General features: G+C 37.9%; 1 protein-coding gene across 1 annotated transcript in view; it reads left to right on the top strand.

Moving 5' to 3' along the window:
- The window catches only part of VPS13C (vacuolar protein sorting 13 homolog C), a 184,273-nt gene that overhangs the window by 143,013 nt on the left and 24,081 nt on the right, over positions 1-17,179 (top strand). The window contains 9 exon segments of the mRNA XM_070378006.1: positions 1,911-2,039; positions 2,324-2,457; positions 4,772-4,898; positions 9,689-9,924; positions 12,092-12,233; positions 13,380-13,410; positions 13,413-13,519; positions 16,750-16,831; positions 16,943-17,012. Of these exon segments, the coding sequence (XP_070234107.1) occupies positions 1,911-2,039; positions 2,324-2,457; positions 4,772-4,898; positions 9,689-9,924; positions 12,092-12,233; positions 13,380-13,410; positions 13,413-13,519; positions 16,750-16,831; positions 16,943-17,012 (1,058 nt within the window).

The following is a 17,179-nucleotide window of genomic DNA, read 5'->3' as shown; positions in this document are numbered from 1 at the left end:
AGAAGCACAAGCTGGAATCAAGATTGCCAGGAAAAATATCAATATCCTCAGATACACAGATGATACCACCCTTATGGCAAAAAGCGAAGAAAAACTAAAGAGCCTCTTGATGAAAGTGAAAGAGGAGAGTGAAAAAGTTGGCTTAAAACTCAGCATTCCAAAAACTAAGATCATGGTATCTGGTCCAATCACTTCATGGCAAATAGATGGGGAAACAATGGAAACAGTGACAAACTTTATTTTTGGGGGGTACAGAGTCACTGCAGATGGTTACTGCAGCCATGAAATGAAGACGCTTGCTCCTTGGAGGAAAAGCTGTGACCAACCTAGACACCATATTAAAAAGCAGAGACATTACTTTGCTAACAAAGGTTGATCTAGTCAAAGCTATGGTTTTCCACTAGTCGTGTATAAATGTGAGTTGGACTGTAAAGGAAGCTGAATGCCGAAGAATTGATGCTTTTGAACTGTGGTGTTGGAGAAGACTCTTGAGAGTCCCTTGGACTGCAAGGAAATCCAACCAGTCAGTCCTAAAGGAAATCAGTCCTGAATATTCATTGGAAGGACTGATGCTGAAGCTGAAGCTCCAATACTTTGGCTACCTGATGTGAAGAATTGACTCATTGGAAAAGACCCTGATGCTGGAAACTATTGAAGACAGGAGGTGTAGGGGGCGACAGAGGATGAGATGATTGGATAGCATCACCAGCTCAATGGACATGAGTTGAGCAAGCTGCAGGAGTTGGTGATGGACAGGGAAGCCTGGTGTTCTGCAGTCCATGGAGTCTACAAAGAGTCTAACACAATTGAACGACTGAACTGAACTGACTGATAGGTGGTTATAGGATCTCTGAATAGATGAACTGGAAGTTTCCTTGGAAAAAATCCCCAAAATTCAACCACCTTACTTTACAGAGAAGGAAATTGAATCTGTTTTTTTTTTTTAGGTCAGTAAGGTTATTGGAGATTGAGATCATTGTGGCCTAGATCAAAAGAAAATGTTTCATAGAAGGGCTGGTATTTGAACAAAACTTTGCAGACTCAACAAGAGGTGAAGTGAAGAGAATAAGGAAAGTGGGGGAGGGGGCAGGTGCACCAACAAGCATTACTGCTTGAATTTGCCTGAGTTTTCAACCAAACCAGCTGACTTAAGGATAGGACTGTTTTTCTGTACATCTAAAAAGAATTCTAAAATTATCTTTAAAATTGCTTGGCAAAAAGTTTAAGGAGGGACTCCACTTACAATACAAAGTTAGACCTCTAAGAGGCATGGGCTTTCCAAGGCACTTAGGATGATCTCCATAGACTTGGCAGCAAATACGTGTTCCTTATCTTTTTATCTTTGATGTGAGTTTGATAGTAGTAGTATTCTTTTCCGAAATAGCTTTTACCCAGTATTCTGTCATGGGTGAGGAACTTTTGTTTTATGAACTAAAATCTCGGTTTTACAGATAGGAAACTGAGGCTCAAAAAGGTCAAGATTAAGATCAAACAGCTATAGGGGGATAGTGTCAGGAGTGCCAGCAAGGTCCTCTGCCTTCAGTTGCCTTGTGGTTTATCTAGGATGAGATACTCTGAAAGAATTCATAGTACAATTCATAAAAGCAAATATTAAGATTATAATTTTTAAATATTTAAGATATTTGAGATGTTCTTAATAGCACTTCAGTTCCTCATATTGTAATTATTCTGTAAGTATGAAAAGACTAATACATCTATTCTTCTGATGGAGTTTCTTAGGCTTCATAAATAATCATTATATTGTCAATAATCTCAATATGAAATGTAAAGGAGCTATTTTAAGAAACAGTGATAATTGAGTTATGATCTGAATTAGAATTTAAAACTTTATTAGCCACTGTTTTACTTACCATAGTATTAAGACTGATATTTGACTTCCATGTTTTCAGAACCTTCCATTTTGGCCTGAGAAATTTTCAGGCAAACTTTGTGTGAGAGTGGTGAGCTGTGAGGGATCATCCAGGCCATTCTTTTATAACCAACAGGATAATGGCACTTTATTGAGCTTGGAAGATCTGGTATGTTTTCCTGTTTTTAAAATAAAATATTTTTGATTTTTAAAGTTTGCTTTACAATATTTTATTAAGACGTGCTGTAAAATATCCTGATAATTAATTGAAGGTATGCTAACTCTAACAATATATAATGCTGTACATATGTTTGTAAGAGATCAGAGCCAATGTGATTTTCTGTAGGAATTTAAGAAAACAGACTTTTTAATATCTATATGAATGATTGAAATTCTAAATGTAACGTGCAGTTTAAACCAATGCTTCAGACATACTCCTTTTTTCTACAATAGAATGGGGGTATCTTGGTGGATGTAGATACTGCTCCACATTCAACTGTCATCAGCTTTTCTGACTACCATGAGGGATGTGCACCTGCCCTAATAATAAACCACACACCATGGAACATCCTCACATATAAACAGAGGTATGAAATAAAAAGGGTTCTTAGAAAATATGATTTGTTTTCGATGGTTTAGTTGCTAAGTTGTTTTCAACTCTTGGAACCCCATGGACTGTAGCCTGCCAGCTCCTCTGTCCTTGGGATTTCTGAGACAAGAATACTTGAGTGGGTAGCCATTTCTTTCTGTAGAGGATCTTCCTGACTCAGCGATCAAACCTGGGTCTTGTGTGTCTCCTGCATTGGCAGGCAGATTCTTTACCAGCTGAGCCACCAGGGAAGCCCACTGGTCCACAGTTCCTTCTAGGAAATACTTGGATCTAAATGTGTTTCACCTTCCATGTGTTTTCAGATTTTAGAAAGGTAATAGGGATGCGTATTGCTAATAGCCCTAGCAAGTTCTGAAGCAGTATTCTGTAACCAAGACATTAGTATTCCTGCAGCAAAACATGTAAACATTTATAATAAGTGAGATAAATGAAAGTATTAATAGTTTCCCATCAGTTCAGATAAGTTTTGCTGCCACATGAGTTTGGACACCAAACTTAAGAGAAGAATATTTGGAATTTTGAAGCTTTTTACATTTCAGAATTGGATACAAGGAACTGTGAACTTGTTTAAGCAGTACTGTTCTTTTGTGGTCTCATGATGCTCAGTGAACTTCTCTCTATAAATCGTATTTTTTTGGTTGGATAGTAGAATATTAAACAGGAGGGCAGAGGGCTGAAGACAGATTTAAGTGGAAGATTAAATAGTGATATTGAATGTATTGTAGTACAGACTGACAGGAATTTTGTTGTCCTTGTGTGTGCTGTTGTTTAGCTTGGGTGATGCCATTAAACAGGGGGCTTTAGATTCTTAAAATATGTAATAATATATTTGCAAAGATTTATTATTATAAATCTTCAGGGCATTATTTTTATGTATGTATATATAATATAAAATAATAATACCCATTATATATATGTATACACACACACATGCATATAAATATATAAAAATAATGCCTTGCTGGGACTTCCCTGGTCATCCAGAGGTTAAGAGTCCGCCTGCCTATGCAGGAGACATGGGTTCGATCCCTGGTCTGGAAAGATCCCTCATGCCTCAGAGCAACAGAGCCCATGTTCCGCAACTGGTGAGACCACGGGCCACCACTACTGAAGCCCAAGCGCTCTAGAGCCTGAACTCCACAACAAGAGAAGCCACCACAATAAGGCCGCATGCTACAGCAGAGTATCCGCTGCTGCTGCTGCTGCTGCTAAGTCGCTTCAGTCGTGTCTGACTCTGTGCGACCCCATAGATGGCAGCCCACCAGGCTCCCCCGTCCCTGGGATTCTCCAGGCAAGAACACTGGAGCGGGTTGCCATTTCCTTCTCCAATGCATGAAAGTGAAAATTGAAAGTGAAGTCACTCAGTCATGTCCAACTCTTCGCGACCCCATGGACTGCAGCCCACCAGGCCCCTCCGTCCACGAGATCCTCCAGGCAAGAGCACTGGAGTGGGGTGCCATGGCCTTCTCCTGAGTATCCGCTACTCACTGCAACTGGAGAAAGCCCTCACAGAGCAGTGAAGACCCAGCACGGCCAAAGATAGATAAATAAATTTTTAAAAATTAATGCTTTCCAGATCTAACGTATTCTTAACTCTCATGGCTTGAATCTGCTGAGAGATTTGAAAGTATAAATTAAACCCTAAATGGGTTACTTTTTGTTTTATTTTAGTTCTCTGCAAAGTTTCTTGTATTATCTAGACCAGTACTCCTTAAACTTAAATATCAGTATTAAGAACACCTAGAAATCCTGTAAAAATGCAGGTTCTGAGTTAGTTGGTTTTAGGTGGGCCCCAGAATATTGCACTTTCCAGCAAGGCTCGAGGTGATGCTAGTGCTGCTGGCCCAGAGACCACACTTGGAGTAGCAGTGGAACAGACCTGTTGTTTTCTCTTCTGAGACTCTTACTTCTTATGCATTGCTTTTGATTAAAATCTCAAATTTGAGTACCAAGTACAGTTCTCTGCTCCTAAAACATTTACTATTCACAACCTTTTCTGTAGATGAATTCTGAGGTACCAGTCTGTTTCCCTTCATGAATTTTGTTAGTGCCATCTTACCTGGATCAGTTCAGAATATACTGCAGCTTCAGAAAGAATATTCTTTTCCCTCAAGCCTCAAAATCATTAGTTATTTGGACATTTTAGGGTACTCATTTTTAGGCACAGTTGTGTTTTATTAACAAAGGCAGTTTTATACCATGTTTGTGCCAGTCCCCTCCTCGATAAACCACAGGTCTACGTTTCTCAAGGCCAGGGTGTTTTAACCTTCCCTCTGTCGCTTGTGTTTCAGCGGGTCAAAGGAAGAAATGGTATTGCTGCCAAGACAAGTTCGACTCTTTGCCTGGGAAGATCCCACTGGTACCAGAAAGCTTAAATGGAGTTATGCAGAAAATGTTGGGGAACATGATCTGTTAAAGGTATCATCTGATGTGAATGGGTATCATATGAAGTGTGCTGTGCTTAGTCGCTCAGTCGTGTTCGACTCTTTGCGACCCTATTGACTGTAACCTGCCAGGCTCCTCTGTCCATGGGGATTCTCCAGGGAAGAAGACTGGAGTGGGTTGTCATGCCTTCCTCCAGGGGATCTTCCCAACCCAGGGATCGAACCCAGGCCTCCTGCAGTGTAGCAGATTCTTTATCGTTTGAGCCACCAGGAAAGTGCCTGATAACAAAGGAAGTAGACAAGTTAGCTTCACACTGTCAGCTTTTTCTTTATTGAACTAAAAATGAATTGCAAGTATTTTCAAAATAAGTTGCTTTGGGGCTTTAGTTGGTAAATAGTTCACACCAATATTTTGTCCTAGATCAGTCAAAATACTTTATTTGCATCTGTTTCAGCTTGCCTAAGACCAGTACTTTTTTATTTACTTTTTTTTATAAGGAAGGAGTTTTGAGGCTAAGTAAAAAACAGGTTTATTTTGTATACCACTTAAAAAATAAGATTTTTTAAGGCAAGTTTTCCCTATCAAAGCCATATGGTTTTTTAATTAAAGGAGTATGACAGTAGTAAATTATCCATATAAGAAATATAATGAATTACTTATGGAAATACTATTTAGGTAGCTAAATTAATTAAACATGTTATTTCCTAGACACTTAGACTTTGAGAAGGGCTTAAGAATTCATCTGCCAGGAACTTCCCTGGTGGTCTAGTGGCTAAGACTCCATGGTCTCAGTGCAGGGTGCTCGGGTTTGATCCCTGGTCAGAGAACTAGATCCCACATGCTACAGTAAGAGTTCACATGCCTTAACTAAAGATCTCGCATGCCACAACAAAGATTGAGATCTCACATGCCACAACTAAGAACCAGTGGAGCCAAATAAATAAATACTTATAAAAGTAAAAGGATTCATCTGCCACCCTCCCTCCAATATAGACACTGGTCCTCCGCGAGTGGTACCTAGTTTCTGTAGGATTATATTCTATGCTGAAAAGTTCTTACCGTGTCATATTCCACTGTCTGATAATGCCAGTTGTCATAAAAGCTTTCTTGGTTATTTAAAATAGTAATTGGCCAAGAGTGACTGAATTATCCTCTCCTATATTCTCTCTGAAATACCCATAAAAGAGAGAGACTTTTGAAAAATCAGACTGATGGTTATGAGATTCTTGGAGTGATTTTTGCCATGACAATTTGATGGAGCTCTGTTGCCTGCTTTACTTTTTACAACAGAGAAACCCTCAAGTGGTAAGTGGTAGAGAGGAGCTTAAGTTCCCTGTTACAATGAGGTCTCTGGCTCAGAGACATGCTAGCTTGACCAGGGATCCCTGTACTATGCTGGTGTTATTTTCTTTCTCCTCACATTTCATGCTCCTCGGCAACCACAACTCCCATAAGGCAGTACACAGATACTGGAGAAAGAACGGTATCGCCATCCTGAAAGACTATGTCAAGGTCTATAAATTCAGGCAAAATCATAAAGAATCCTGGCAGTAGTGTATTCACAGGCTTGTGGTTTTAAATGTTTCTGTTCTATTCGGTGTTAGAAAACCAGACAGTAAGAAATAGATTATTGTGCCTTAGTCAACTGGTGATCTGCCAGGTTATGAAAATTAAGCTAGAAACAAGACAGTTAGCCATTTCCTGGCTGATCTGAGAAGGGAATTCTTCTGAGGCTCAGGTGTACATGAAAAGGGAATTCAAAGAAAATCCACACAGTACTGTAAAGCACTTTCCTCATTCAGTTCAGTTCAGTTCAGTCGCTCAGTCGTGTCCAACTCTTTGCGACCCCATGAATCGCAGCACGCCAGGCCGCCCTGTCCATCACCAACTCCCGGAGTTTTCTCAAACTCATGTCCATTGAGTTGGTGATGCCATCCAGCCATCTCATTCTCTGTCGTCCCCTTCTCCTCCTGCCCCCAATCCCTCCCAGCATCAGGGTCTTTTCCAGTGAGTCAGCTTTTTGCATGAGGTGGCCAGAGGATTGGAGTTTCACCTTCAGCATCAGTCCTTCCAATGAACACCCAGGACTGGTCTCCTTTAGGATGGACTCCTTGCAGTCCAAGGGACTCTCAAGAGTCTTCTCCAACACCACAGTTCAAAAGCATCAATTTTTCGGCGCTCAGCTTTCTTCACAGTCCAACTCTCACATCCATACATGACCATGGGAAAAACCGTAGCCTTGACTAGACGGACGTTTGTTGGCAAAGTAATGTCTCTGCTTTTTAATATGCTGTCTAGGTTGGTCATAACTTTCCTTTCAAGGAGTAAGCGTCTTTTAATTTCATGGCTGCAACCACCATCTGGAGTGATTTTGGAGCTCAAAAAAATAGTCTGTCACTGTTTCCAGTGTTTCCCCATCTATTTCCCATGAAGTGATGGCACCAGATGCCATGATCTTAGTTTTCTGAATGTTGAGCTTTAAGCCAGCTTTTTCACTCTCCACTTTCACTTTCAACAAGAGGCTTTTTAGTTCCTCTTCACTTTCTGCCATAAGGGTGGTGTCTTCTGCATATCTGAGGTTATTGATATTTCTCCCGGCAATCTTGATTCCAGCTTGTGCTTCCTGCAGCCCAGTGTTTCTCATGATGTACTCTGCATATAAGTTAAATAAGCAGGGTGACAATATACAGCCTCCTTTTCCTATTTGGAACCAGTCTGTTATTCCATGTCCAGTTCTAGCTATTGCTTCCTGACCTGCATATAGGTTTCTTAAGAGGCAGGTCAGGTGGTCTGGTATTCCCATCTCTTTCAGAATTTTCCACAGTTTTGTGATCCACATAGTCAAAGGCTTTGGCATAGTCAATAAAGCAGAAATAGATGTTTTTCTGGAACTCTTGCTTTTTCAGTGATCCAGCGGATGTTTAAGTGTGAATAAACAGGAAAAAAACAAACAAACATGGAGTTTACGAAAAAATAGTTCAGGAGAAAACTGTAGCCTGATCCTAAAGATTCAGAAGCTGATCACACTTCTGAAAATTTTTTTTTACCGCAGAAGGACCAGAGAAAATTTTCAGCATGTTTGCCTGAGATTCCCAAAGTTATAAACATATGACAACTGTGATAGGAGAAAGTTGGTGAAACAAAAGACAAAGACAACAAAATAAAATGAAAGGGGGAGCAAGGAAATAGTATGTTATGAACAGAATATATTAACAGCATTTAATCCTAAATTTTAATTACAGAAATATAGATCAAAGATGACTTTTTTTAAAAAGGATACCAATTAATAGAAGCAAAGTGAGTAATAAAAGAATTCTAAAACAATTGAGAAAATGAAAATAAAGAAAAATTTGCTCTTACAGTAAAAGAAGGAAGCCTAAGGAAGTATATAGTAAGTGGCAAATGTCAGTACATTTTGTTGAATATATCATATGTTAATGCTTATTATATAGTATCATAAATTCTTATGTTTATAACTTAGAACTGCTGGTTAGAATTCAAAACCAGATCTTCTTGACTTCATAGTCCCTGGACTTTTCCCACTAAACCATGCTTCCCATCAAGTATGTCAGTAAATGAAAATGGTTTAAATTCTCCTATTAAGAGATCACATTCAGATTAAGTTAAAAAGTAGTTTCTAACCAGATGCTATTTACATGAGATCTGCTTTAACTGCACAGAAAGTTAAAAGCATGAAGAAATGATAAAGATTTAACAAGTAAACAAAAGTAAAAAAACAATTTATGATTCAAAGCAAAAATCATTAAATAGAATATGATAATGTGACAAAGAAGTCATGATGGCCATAAACCTTCATGCAGTGAATAATATTGCATCAAAATGTGTAACTGAAAATGTTGGAAGTCAACTGAAACATTGTTGCCTGGGGATATTTTAAAATATACCTTATTTAATTTTTAACAGATCCAATAGATTGAAAACGAATGGAGAGCATTTGAATAATAACTAAGATTGAACCAGGAAGCATATCAAATTTTGTAGTTTACAAGGAGAAAATTCACCTTCTTTAGTAGGTATCTCTGAAACATTTATAAAATTTAATCATGTTAGAGTAAAAAATTGGGCCATCTACTTTGATATATGTTAAAAGCTGTAGATCAGTTTCAGAGAACAGCAAATACCAACCATTTCTGTGCTTTTGGTGACATCCTTTGTTTTTGGCTTTTGTGTCCCAAGAAAGCATGAAATGAAAATCACATATTAGGTTCTTATACTTCGTGTTGAAATGAACTGGTGTTTTATTTGTTAAGTCCAGAATGAAAAAAATCATTATTTAAATCTCTGAAGACATGCACCAAATCAAGCCTAATATTTTTAAATGCTATAAAAGACTGTCAGCCAAGAAGGCTCTTCTTAGTGAAAGTTAATACAAACTGATCACCATAGTTTGACTGTTTAACAGTGTGATTTATATAAATACTTGCAGCATTATAAAGTATTAAAACCTAATTTTATCTGATATTACATTTCCAGTAAAGTTTTAAACCATTCTGTTCTCTATCTGGGAGACAAGTAAGCATCTTATGCCATTGGTGCCTTTGAAGGAGATTCTTATTCCTCCTGAGTACCCTTTGAGCCTAACTAAGTAACTTAAACTAAGGTTTTAAAAAAATAAGCACTATTGATCTGTTACAGTTTGAAAAAATTGGTGAGGATGTTTCAAAACATATAACTTTAATTAATTTATATTATTTTGATGGTTTTCTGATTTATAGTCATGCTTTCCTAGCTACTGCAGTTCAACTTTATGTAATAAAAGCTTACTGTTCGTGGTTTTAATATGAAATCTTTCTTTCCCACAGGATGAATGTGGACAGTTTGCCTATGATGCAAACATCCAGATACACTGGGTATCATTTCTCGATGGGCGCCAGAGAGTCTTGCTTTTCACTGATGATGTTGCCTTGGTTTCCAAAGCTCTGCAGGCAGAAGAAATGGAGCAGGCCAATCACGAAATAACTTTTTCTCTCCATAGTCTTGGGCTTTCACTGGTCAACAATGAAACCAAGCAGGAAGTTTCATATATTGGGATAACCAGGTATGGGAGAAGAAAGATAAGGTATCAGAAATCTTTAAAAGGCATTAAGTTCATAATATCAAGCTTGATGAGAGTAGACAAATACCTATTTTGAATTTGATGTACTTGTACATACCTTTCAGCAAAGCTTACTGAACAGCTGCTTTCACTGCTAGTTGAAAAGCCCCTAAGATAAAATCATGTCTTGGCCCTTACGACAACAGTCATTAGTTGGTGGGAGAAGAGGTTTTTTCTTCCCTTGTTGTTTGTATGTATTTTTTAAATGAATTACAAAAACACTAAAAAAAAAGCTACAAAGAAGTATGAACATGTTCTATGGTGCTGTAGAGGCTGGAGACACTGGTGTGGGTTGGGGAAGCCAAGAACACTGAATCACATAAACTGGAAAAAAGTTTCACGGAGGCAGTAGTTTAACCTGCGTACATGATCTTATTGGATGGTTGTTTAGAACATTTTAATAATGATGGAACCAGTTCTTTTCTCTGATTCTGCTTATACTTATATAAGGAAAATATTTGAATTTATCTATTTTGGTTTTCAATCACACTGACTGTGGTAAAAGACTCATTCTTCTTTGGAGGCTGTTGAGGGAAATAATTATCAGGTATAACCAGTATAGGGTCTACGGATAATAATGTGTTTGGTGAAGTTCAAAAATGCTCTTTGTGCAGCACCTGGCAGTTTAATTTTGTGAGAAGCGGCTCACCATTTGGTAACTGTGCCATGAATGAATGAGAGATTCCTGGTGTTCCACATCCTTGCCAGCATTTAGTATTGTCAGATCACCACAAATCTAATAGATTTGTGGCGATCTCTGTTTGTTTTAATTTGCAGTTACCTAATTACATATGATGGTGAACATCTTTTCATATGCTTTTTTGTCATTGAACCTCATTTGATGAAGTTTTGATCTTTTGCCCAATTTAATATTTTTTTGCTATTGTTGTGTTTTAAGAGTTCTTTGCATGCTTTGGGTACAATAAGTCCCCTGCATACAAACAAGTTCTGTTCCAAGAGCATGTTCATAAATCCAATTTGTTCTTAAGTCCAACAAAGTTAGCTTAGGTACCCAACTAACACAGTTAGCTATATAGTACTGTACTGCTGCTAAGTCGCTTCAGTCATGTCCGACTCTGTGCGACCCCATAGATGGCAGCCCACCAGGCTCCCCCGTCCCTGGGATTCTCCAGGCAAGAACACGGGAGTGGGTTGCCATTTCCTTCTCCAATGCATGAAGGTGAACAGTGAAAGTGAAGTCGCTCAGTTGTGTCCGACTCTATGCGACCCCTAGGTTTATAATACTTTTCACACAAATAATACATAAAAAAACAAAAAATAAAATATCTTTAATCTTACAGTATAGTACCTTGAGAAGTACAGTAGTACAGTGCAGCGTCTGGCGTTTCTTGGGCACCAGCTGCATCACCACTGCTTTTATGTTTGCTTCTGGGCATCCTGGGCTTGACATAGAGATACTGTACTCTATGCAGTACTACACAGTAAAGTACTGAAAAGCACAGCCGCTTGTATGCACACATGTGACAGTGTACACCGGACACGTAAACTAACTTATGGGACTGGACATGTGGACACCTGTTCTTATCTTTGCAAGTTTGAAACTTAAAGGTTTGTATGTAGGGGACTTACCATATCAGTCTTTTATCAGATGTATGTTTTACAAATATTTTTCCCAGCCTTTCCATTCTTTTAACAATGTCTTTCACAGAGCAGAAATTTTCAATTTCAGGAAAGTCCCACATCTATTTTTCTTTCATGGATTGTGCTTTTAGTGATGTATTGTAAAAGTCACTGCCAAACCCAAGGTCATTTAGATTTTCTCCTATGTTATATCTAGGAATGTTATAGTTTTATGTTTGATATTTAGGTCTTCCATCTTGATGGGTTTTTGCCTAAAATATCCCCATATGAAAAAATTTTGCCAGTTCCATAGTTCATTGATGTCAGTGTGTGATACAAAAACGTATCTCCTGCCTCTTTTCCTTATGTACTTTTATATAAAACGTAGATATATTTTGGTGTTTAAAATCTCTTGCATAAATGTGATTTTCATAGGAGTTGACAGTTGCGACAATTTGGAGTTGAGTGAAAATTCCACAACCTAAATTATGCATTTAATTTAATTAATTTTCTTTGTGAATTATTTTAGTTCTGGTGTTGTTTGGGAGATGAAACGAAAACAGAAGTGGAAGCCATTTAGTCGAAAGCAAATAATTTTATTGGAAAAGTCCTATAAGAAATATCTAGAATCAAGAGACCTTGGCTGGATTAAACTAGATGATAATTTTGAGGTATACCAAATTTGTGTTTTTTCTTATTTATGTATTATGTTGCCAGTGGTGGTAGTAAATAAAATTTTGCTATCCAAGTAAACATATGTATGCAGAAACTAATTTGTTAGTAGCATTAGTATGACTAAAAATTTATTAGCACATTTTAAATTAAAATATACTGTTCATCATATACTGTAAAACATTATTTAAATATGTTTCTTATCTGCATTTTTATAATTTCCTCTATTTGCAAAGCAGATAGTTTCATGTAACTTGTTTTTAGGAAAATTATGGAGAAATCAACGTTACTTATTGAAACTTCTGTTCTGAATGATATCAATATATTGCTATAGGCTGTGCAGAAATGTGTATCTCAGTGATGAAAACCCTATAAAAAAACTTGCCCAATTAAATTCATTAAATGTAAATTATTTTAGGACATGAGTAGATGTCCACAAATAAACATATGCTCTACACAGGGCCCTACATTATTAAAATCGAAAGTCACTTTTGCTTCAGGAAGAGCCCAGGAGCTTGACTGAAGTTGCAGTCATGCAGTGTGTGTTACTCTGTCTCTGGTGGTTGCATTTGCATTATCACCATACCTGCTTCCCACCCCCACCCTCATCCTTATAAATGTTGGTCATGCTAAAATGAAAGAGCACTATTCAGTTAGTGTCAGACATAACTAACCTATTGACTATTCACTGTTTAACTTTGTTAAAACAAAGCATAAGTGTTATCTGGAATTATTCATTACTGTTGACGCTTTTTGGAGAAGGAAATGGTAACCCACTCCAGTATTCCTTCCTGGAGAATTCCATGGACAGAGGAGCCTGGCAGGCTACAGTCCATGGGGTCGCAGAGAGTTGTATTCAACTGAGTGACTATCACACACTCACTCTTTGAGGTTTTTAAAAAATGAAAAACATGGTTTATGTTCTTTAAGTACAGTTCATATCACTGAAAATATATTTTCCACATAACCTTAGTTATGTGATGATTCTGCTTCAAACATCTCAGCTGTAGATCATCTTAAGGTAGATCTTTTGATTAGATGTAGAAATGAATATTTTTCTTTTTCAGTTTGTGAGTAAGTGGATATTTAAAATGGTCTACACTGCTAATACCAGTTCATCACAAGCACATCTGCTTTTTTTCCAGGTGAATTTTGGCAAGGACCCAATGGAAATGCGCCTCCTTTTCGGTGCTTTATAAGGCGACATTTTTTATCAGGAATTCAAGTTGAATATAAGCAGTCCCCTCACCAAAGAAGTTTAAGGGCCAGATTGTATTGGCTTCAGGTAACATTGTCATCCTATTCAATCAGTTTTGAAATCTTGGGTCTGAATTTTATTTTTTCACAAGGTTCTGTCAAGGGATTAGATCTGATAGACAGAGTGCCTGAAGAATGATGGATGGAGGTTCATAATATTGTATAGGAGGCGGTGATCAAAACCATACCCAAGAAAAAGAAATGCAAAAAGGCCAAATGGTTGTCTGAGGAGCCCTTATAAATAGCTGAGAAGTGAAGCAAAAGGCAAAGGAGAAAAGGAAAGATATACCCAACTGAATGTAGAATTCCAAAGAATAGCAAGGAGAGATAAGAAAGCTTTCCTAAATGAACAATGGAAAAATACAGAGGAAAACAACAGAATGGGAAATACTAGAGATCTCTTCAAGAAAATTAGAGATATCAGGGAACAAAGATCCATCTAGTCAAAGCTGTGGTTTTTCCAGTAGTCATGTATGGATGTGAGAGTTGGACTATAAAGAAAGCTGAGCACCGAAGAATTGATGCCTTTGAACTGTGGTGTTGGAGAAGACTCTTGAGAGTCCCTTGGACTGCAAGGAGATCCAACCAGTTAATCCTAAAGGAAATCAGTACTGAATAGTCATTGGAAGGACTGATGCTGAAGCTGAAACTCCAATACTTTGTCCACCTGATGCGAAGAACTGACTAATTTGAAAAGACCCTGATGCTGAGAAAGATTGGAGGTGGGAGGAGAAGGGGATGACAGAGGATGAGATGGTTGGATGGCATCACTGACTCAATGGACATGAGTTTGAGTAAGCGCTGGGACTTGCTGATGGACAGGGAGGCTTGGCTTGCTGCAGTCCATGGAGTCGCAAAGAGTTGGACAGGACTGAGCTACTGAACTGAACTGAACTGAAGGGAACATTTCATGCAAAGATGGGCACAGTAAAGGACAGAAATGGTATGGACCCAACAGAAGCAGAAGATATTAAGAAAAGGTGGAATACAAGAATACACAGAACTATACAAAAAAGATCTCCATGACCCAGATAACCATGATGGTGTGATCGCTCACCTAGAGCCAGACATCCTGGATTCCAAAGTCACCTGGGTCTTAGGGAGCATCACTACGAACAAAACTAGTGGAGGTGATGGAATTCCAGTTGAGCTCTTTCAAGTCCTGAAAGATGATGCTGTGAAAGTGCTCCACTCAGTATGCCAGCAAATTTAGAAAACTCAGCAGTGGCCACAGGACTGGAAAAGGTCAGTTTTCATTCCAATCCCAAAGAAGGGAAATGCCAAAGAATGCTCAAACTACTGCACTAATTTCACATGCTAGCAGAATAATGCTCAAAATTCTCCAAGCCAGGCTTCAACAGTACATGAACCCAGAACTCCCAGATGTTCAAGCTGGATTTAGAAAAGGCAGAGGAACCAGAGATTAAATTGCCAACATCCGTTCGATCATGGAAAAAGCAAGAGAATTCTAGAAAAACATCTACTTCTGCTTTATTGACTATGCCAAAGCCTTTGACTGTGTGGATAACAACAAAATGTGGAAAATTCTGAAAGAGATGGGAATACCAGACCATCTGACCTGCCTCCTGAGAAATCTGTATGCAGGTCAAGAAGCAACAGTTTGACCCGGACATGGTACAATGGACTGGTTCCAAATTGGGAAAGGAGTATGTCAAGGCTATATATTGTCACCCTGCTTATTTAAGTTATATGCAGAGTACGTCATGTGAAGTGCCGAGCTGGATGAAGCACAAGCTGGAATCCAGATTGCCAGGAGAAATGTCAGTAACCTCAGATATGCAGATGGCACAACTCTTATGGCAGAAAGCAAAGAGAAACTAAGGAGCCTCTTGACAATGGTGAAAGAGGAGAGTATAAAAGCTGGCTTAAAAGTCAGCATTCAGGAAACTGACATCATGGCATCTGGTCCCATCACTTCATGGCAAATAGATGGGGAAACAATGGAAACAGTAACAGCCTTTATTTTCTTGGGCTCCAAAATCACTGTAGATGGTGACAACAGCCCTGAAAATAAAAGATGCTTGCTCCTTGGAAGAAAATCTATGACAAACTGAGACAGCATATTAAAAAGCAGAGACATTACTTTACTGACAAAGGTCCATATAGTCAAAGCTATGGTTTTTCCAGTAATCATGTATGGATGTGACAGTTGGACTATAAAGGAAGCAGAGCGCTAAAGAACTGATGGTACTGAACTGTGGTGTTGGAGAAGACTCTTGAGAGACTGCAAGGAGATCAAACCAGTCAATCCTAAAGGAAATCAACCCTGAATATTCATTGGAAGGACTGATGGTGAAGCTGAAGATCCAGTACTTTGGCCACCTGATGCAAAGAGCTGACTCATTGGAAAAGACCGTGATACTGGGACAGATTGAAGACAGGAGGAGAAGGGGGTGACAGAGAACGAGACGGTTGGATGGCATCACTGCCTTGATGGACATGAGTTTGAGCAAGCTCTGGGAGATGGTGAAGGACAGGGAAGTCTGGTGTGCTACAGTCTATGGCATCGAAAAGAGTTGGACGTAACTTAGCAACTGAACAACAACAAAAATCATACATCAGAATTGATATCTTTCTTTTTGTTTATGTTATTCTTCTTTCACATATCCTGTGATTCACCATACTAATTATCCAAGGCTAAATGACCACTGAGACTTTTAATTTTGTCATATGTTTTCTTACACAAATTGTTATTTTTAATATTGCTTTAAATTTGTCATCAAATCCCAAATTAAGATTTTCTTTTATTCTTCTATATGGGAATGATTAGGGCTTTATTGGAGGCTGTTTATATCAAACGGTTCATTTGCTTTCTCCCTTCCTGCCTGCCTCCATCTCTTGTTTTTAACTATGGATTACTACTTTTTAGGACATTTTTGTTCTCTTTTTCTTAATACCTAACCTGTAATTTCATATGCAGTCTTCACTTACATTTTTATTTAAATTATATATAGTTGAAATCTCACATGATCCATTGATACAAATATTTCCATCAGTGGTGTTCATGCTCCACAGTTCTAGTGCAATTATGAGAGTGTTTATGTATTCCTGTATGTGGAAACTTGCCCTTGGTGAGATATATAAGAAATTTAGATTTAAAGTGAAACTTTTAATAGCAGCACATACAAAAAAAAAATACAGATATTATTTATGATGTAATTAGTGGCATCTTCTGTAATACATCTCTGAAACAAAAGTTTAAATTAAGTACGGCTGAATCAGTTTTCTTTTCTTTAGGTTGATAGTCAGTTACCAGGTACAGTGTTCCCTGTTGTATTTCATCCTGTGGCCCCTCCAAAATCTATTGCTTTGGATTCAGGTAAGAAAAAATTAAGTTGAGATATACCCTATATATAAAAGTTGAATAGATATCATTTTGACCTACTAGAAAGCTTGATTGCCTTTTTCCTGTTTTCTTTCTTCCTTTTAGAGCCCAAACCTTTCATTGATGTGAGTGTCATCACAAGATTTAATGAGTACAGTAAAGTCTTACAGTTCAAGTAAGTAAAGATACCCTTGATCATCTAAAGGAACTTAAAATGAGAATCTGCTTTGAAAATACATTATGTTTTGGAAGTGACTTTTGTATGAAAATTATTTCCACCTGAACGTATCAATCTACTTTATGGTCAAGTGATTTTATATGTTGAAATTTATTTTAATAATA

The sequence above is a fragment of the Bos mutus genome, chromosome 10 (assembly GCF_027580195.1).
Source record: "Bos mutus isolate GX-2022 chromosome 10, NWIPB_WYAK_1.1, whole genome shotgun sequence".
Taxonomy (NCBI): domain Eukaryota; kingdom Metazoa; phylum Chordata; class Mammalia; order Artiodactyla; family Bovidae; genus Bos; species Bos mutus.
The sequence above is the reverse complement of the archived record's forward strand: the minus strand, read 5'-3'. Positions and strand labels throughout refer to the sequence as shown.